The following is a 6,000-nucleotide window of genomic DNA, read 5'->3' on the forward strand; positions in this document are numbered from 1 at the left end:
CCCACCTCCTCATGATGCATTATCCTAGCCTGGATTTAATTTGCTAATGTTTTGTAAAGGATTTCTGTGTCGGTGTTTACGAGGGATATTGTCTTAGCTTTCTTTTCTTATAATGTCTTTCTTTGCTGAATTCCAGTAGCTTTAGATAAATAGCTGGTGGGAGTGAAAGGTAAAAAAAAACCCAAAAAACTGATTCAAACAAGATTTGAGGATTACCTAGTTACCATTTCTAGAACTAATTAGAATGAGAAGTATAGGATATGTGCTCTGGTGCCATATGGCCTGACAAAAAAGGGTATAACTGGTATACAATATCATGTAGATCAGACCTAGACCTCAATCACCAAGCTCTTCACCCAGCAAATACTTATTGAAGGCCTACTATGTGCCAGGTACTCATCTAGATGCTGGGGATACAGCAGTGAACCTAACAGATAAACATCGCCACCTTCAAGAAGCTAACATTCTAATGGGAGAAACAGATAATAAACAAAAGATGTAAGTAAATATATAGAATGTTAAAAGGTGACATGTTCTATGGAGAGAAATAAAGAATTGAAGGAGGGCTGGACAGGAGCAGTAGGAGTGGTTTGTAATCTTAAAGAAGGCTTTGCTGAGGACACATTTAAGAAAAGATTTGAAGGACAGGGAATAGAGAAAATGACAGTGAGGGATTTCTGATAGCCCCTGCACACAGTGTGATATGGTAATAGCTAACCAGTGAGGTAAATGTCTGGCAAGAAACAGCTTGGCTCCTTCTACCCAAGCTTTGGGAAGATGTAAGCAAGAGAAATAATTACACAATGCTCTGGTGGGAAAATAGTGCTAAAGGAATATACTATATAGCCACGATGTACTTGCAATGATGATAGGTCATTAATAAAAATTTATGGCTAAGTCAGAAAGTGAGCTTGTCCCTCTTAATGGGAGCTTATGCTTTGTTAGAATGAACTTGAGACATTCTTAGCAGAAATGCTTGACAGGACAACTTATTTAGCTATTGTTGTATTTGACTTTTTTCTCAGGTTTCTACTCAGCAGCAGAATCTTTGTAAAGAGCCCTCACTTTTAAAACCGAAAATCACTGGAGAAACCAAGGGGAAAGAACATAATTCGTGAACATTCTGGAGAAAAGCCTGGCTATTGTCATATCAGTAATGACAACTGCAGTGGGCTGATTGGTAGCCCCTCAAAAATATATATTCACTTCCTAATTCCTGGAAGGAGTGACTATTACCCTCTGTGGTAACAGATTTGACTAAATTAAGGATCCTGCGATAAGGAGGTTACGTGGGATTATTGAGGTGGGCCCTAAACATCTTCACACGTGTCCTTTTAAGATACAGAAGGAAGAGGAGACACAGACAAACAGAAGGCACTGTGAAGATGGGAAGCATACATTGAAGTAATGCAGCATTAAGCCAAGGAACACCAAGAATCGTGGGCAGCCACAAGAAGCTAGGAGAGAGCTATGAAATTCTCCTTTAGAGCCTCCAGAAGGAACTAACTCTGCCCCAAATTTGATTTTGACTTCAAGCATCCGGTATTGTGAGAGAATAAATTCTTTCTCCGCTCTTTAATTGCGCCCCCCACCCCCCCGCCACTTCCACCTCTGACCTATGGACGTTGCTGTTTCCCCTTAAGAACTGGATCTCTGAAGGCAGGGCGTCTCCTCCCACACGCTTGCTTCGTGCACCCAGGGCCTGGTGCCCCCGGTGCACTTGGAGGGCCTGGCGCACCTGGGGGGCCTGGCGCACCACCCAGGGCCTGGCACACCCGGGGTATAGTCTGTGGCTTCACCTGAGGCACGAACCTAGGACTAAAGCAGACGTGCTAACCAGTACACTATGGAACCACTCCCGAGAATAAATATTTGTTATTTTAAGCTACCAAGTTTGTGGTAATTTGTTACAGTAGCCTCAAGAAACCAATACAATAACCAAACATGTAAAGCTGGTTGCAGGGAGAACTGGCATTGGATGAACTGGCACTTGACAAACTGAGCAGAGAGCATGGCCTGGCTCAGTTACCTCACCACTTGACAGTCCTAGAATATCTTGCAATAGCAGTTTCCACATCAGTTCAGTATCATTCATGGCTCTTTCCCCTGCCTGCTGAAGCCTCTGGTGATGTTTCAGTGGTTAAGGAGTCTCTCCAAGATCTGCCTCCATCCTGCTCTTCATTCCATACCCTCTTTCCTTGGTCTGGTGCCCCAAGTTTCTGCCCTGTCTCTTCTCCTGACCCCTTTGGATATATCTATCTGGAGACTGATGCTCTTAACACCCATGGCTGTCTGCTCTGCAGCCCATGGGTTATTCCCACCTCTCCCCAGTGCCCTGCCTGGATTCAGCGCCATGGGCTCCAGCAAATCCAGGATGATATTTTATATGGTGACAATAATCAATGACGATAACCAATGAAAGAGCAGAGAAAGGCGGGAGGGGCACAGAGGGAAGTCACTGTTGTTACTTTTATCCAGTTTGGTGAGTATCTGGACACCAGTTTTTGGTATCGAAAGCTCAGGAATTAGATAGAGCCAGAATTGAAACACAAAGTGTCTTTATACTTACATTTCTCCCAAGAGTTTGATACTTAATAATAGATTAAAGATTTCCTCCTACCCAAAACCTCAACGTGTTTACAAGGAGTCACTTACACAAGTCAAAGTGTGAAGATAAAAAATCATTCTGCTCCTCCTTGGTGTCATCACCTATTCATATTTCTGCCACACTTCTATTAAGTTTCTTGACCTCTGAGGACAGTGGTCATGACTTACAAGAATCTTTCATTGCTATAATCATTTAGGCTGTCTTCACAACTGCATGATGAAGAAATCTACTTCCTAACAGGGGCTAATTTATCAGAATGAGAGATGAGATGTGAGACATATAAGATATGCGACTGTTAATGATTCATTCTTACCTCATTTGATCCTGGCAGAAATACATCAACCACAGTGGCTTTTGGCTCTGTGACTGGATGAACCAATAAAGCACTTCCTGAAAATGAAGAAGAAATAAAGAATATCATTATTAGAGGTCAGAAAACATTTTTTCCTTTTAATGGAGTGCTTTTGTGGTTTAAAGACCACTTGACTATGAACTTCTTAAAGACAGAGACCTTAGTGAGTTAAACCAATGATCCATCAGAGAGAAGCACTGCTAGAAAGAGAACAGGTGCTCAAAGAAGTGACTGTATTATTGCTTATCATTAAACTACTTACGGTATATTGGGATTACAGGAAGAGACCCTTACACAGTCTATTACAGTCTCATTTTGTGCATAACTGCTAGTCATTAGTTTTGTGCATAACTGCTGTGTCATTAGTTTGAAAGCACCATTGCACTTCTCGAAGTGCTTCATTGTTTGCTATAAATGACAGTAACAGTGAGCCTACTAACAAGTGTGGTCAGCGTGGATACTCAGATCCTCTTCCTTGGGCAATTATCATTGGGAAGGTTAAAATTCTCTTAAAAGCAATCTGAATTATTAATTTTGTTTTGACCTCGGCACCAAACATATGTAAAATTCATACATTTATAAATTCACTCCTTAAATCAACAAATATTTATAAAGTGCCTACTGAGTACCAGGCACTGTGCTAAGTTAAATTCTGGCGATACAGTGGCAAATAAGACAGACAAGGTCCCTGCCCTCACAGAGTTTACAGTCAGTGAAGACAGATTATTAAATAAGTAATTACAAGTTAATTAGAGTTAAGACGAATACCTAAAAGGCGAAAATATAAAATGAAATGAAAGTTATGTAATAGGAGAGACTGACTTTGACTAAAGTAGGTGGAATTAGGTATTGGGAAGCAATTTTGGTCAGGAAAATTTTCTCTAAGGAAGTAGCTATTTAAACGAGAACTAAATGAATGAAGATCTAAAGAGCTAGGTATTTTACATTTTGGGGTTTCCATTCTCTAGAGTTCCAGCTTTTGGGTAATTTTCTGATGAGCCTGACTTCTTGAGCCCTATTCCCAAGATGATAAACTTCCATGTTCTGGATTTGGTGGTCAACCCTAGTCAAAGAAGAGCTCTCCCAACCTCCAACTCTCAATCCTCTTTTGCATATGAAATAAGCTCTTTTGAGTTTTTGTTTGGTCTACTTTTTTCTATTTCCCTTCCCTGTAGTGGTATCACAGGCTTAGTAATGAACCCAGAACAAAAATCCCAATGGTATCCACAAATAGAATGAATTTATTTGAAGTTAATGTATTATGAGAAGTGCTACATGACAAAAGAATAGAGCTATGATCCCACTAATACACTAAAAATTTTGCTGATAAATTTTATTTTATTTTATTTTCGCTTTCTTAAGATTAGAAATTTTTTAGTGTTCTTACACTAGAAAATGTAATAACAAGAACATAATTGCAGCATTTATCACAACTATAATTAATCAAGAAATGCTCACCCAGCATATATTCATCTTCTACACCAAAAGTCTGTAATTCATCAGGGAACTCTACCCACAGAGGCCTCAGGAAAGAAAAAAAAAATCTTAACTTCAACATCATTAGATGTTTTACTACAATTCAATTACTTATATTTTCAGTTTTATAACATTCAAAGGAAATTAGAAAAAAACAAAGAGCCAAGACTCTTTACATGTGATTCAAGATTTTATGAGCAATTGCTATGATTACTTGTATTTTTCTTATGTGAAAGAGCTATCAATTACCAATGAAAGACTGAGAATTCTATTATCTGCAATTTTTCCTTCTGATCATTGAACACTAAATATTACTGACAAGTAGAATCAGAGCTTTGTGCAAGTCCAAATGCCTAAAATGTTTTGTATAAAACAAATTAAATGTTTATAAAACCATATTTTACAATGATACAAAATGTGTCATGTTTTCATGCTGTCACTGCCTTTCATGAATTCTTAATCATAACCTATTTAAATGAAAAGAACTGGTTTTTCTTGTTTTTAAGCTGGCAACATTTTTGGAGGGTTGAGAAACTGTTGAATGGTTTTATTTTTGTTTTATTGTTACCGCTGTACATAACTAGGAGGCATTTGGGCTTATAATAATAGTAAAACTTTCAATATCTATGTATCTGAATATTAACTTAATGGTTCAATTATTTTTTTCAATTTCATTAGGAAAAGATATTTTAATAACAGAAAGTTATTTTTAGTTTATTCATTAGCCTTCGTAATAATATATTCCCTTTCCTACTGAATGGTAACAAAGCAGTGGTCTCCAAAGCTGGCTGATGTCTAGAATCGTCAAGGAAAATCACCCTAAATGTAAATGGATTGCACTCACCAATAAAAAGGCACAGAGTTGCAGAATGGATCAAAAAACAAAACCCAACCATATGCTGTCTCCAGGAGACACATCTCAGCTCCAAAGACAAATACAGACTCAAAGTGAAAGGGTGGAAATGATATTTCAAGCAAATGGCATTCAGAGAAAAGCAGGAGTAGCGGTACTAATATCAGATGTAATAAACTTCAAAATAAAAAAGGTAAAGAAAGATACTGAAGGACACTTCATAATGATAAAGGGAATCATGCACCAAGAAGACATAACATTTATTAATATCTATGCTCCCAATCAGGGAGCCCCGAAATATGTAAAGCAATTACTAATGGAACTAAAGGGAGAAACAGACCAAAACACTATCGTACTAGGGGGATCTAAATATCCCACTGTCAGATATGGACAGATCATCCAAACAGAAAATCAATAAGGAAATAACATCCTTAAATGACACATTAGACCAACTGGACATAACTGATATTTACAGAGCCTTCCATCATAAAACAGCTGCTTATACATTCTTCTCTAGCGCACATGGAACATTCCGAAGAATCGACCACTTACTGGGACACAGAGACAGCCTCAACAAATAAAAGAGGGTTGAAGTCATACCAACCATATTCTCTGATCATAATGCTTTGAAACTCGAGATCAACTGCAGAAAGAAATCAAGAACTACAAATACATCGAGATTAAACAACATGCTACTGAAGAATAACTGGG

At 38.2% G+C, this 6,000-nt stretch overlaps 1 protein-coding gene across 10 annotated transcripts in view; it reads right to left on the reverse strand.

The window, feature by feature from the left end:
* GANC (glucosidase alpha, neutral C) overlaps positions 1-6,000 on the reverse strand; it is a 60,734-nt gene that overhangs the window by 13,462 nt on the left and 41,272 nt on the right. For 9 of the 10 annotated variants that reach the window (XM_006920460.3, XM_025038728.1, XM_025038726.1 and 6 more), the window contains 2 exons: positions 4,419-4,483; positions 2,922-2,998 (listed from right to left, as the gene is read on the reverse strand). In XM_006920460.3, the coding sequence (XP_006920522.1) occupies positions 2,922-2,998; positions 4,419-4,483 (142 nt within the window). Of the gene's footprint in view, positions 1-1,773; positions 1,819-2,921; positions 2,999-4,418; positions 4,484-6,000 lie in introns of those variants that run through there. The other variant, XM_025038732.1, reaches the window with a different exon arrangement.

Source organism: Pteropus alecto, unplaced genomic scaffold (assembly GCF_000325575.1).
Source record: "Pteropus alecto unplaced genomic scaffold, ASM32557v1 scaffold86, whole genome shotgun sequence".
NCBI classification, from domain to species: Eukaryota; Metazoa; Chordata; class Mammalia; order Chiroptera; family Pteropodidae; genus Pteropus; species Pteropus alecto.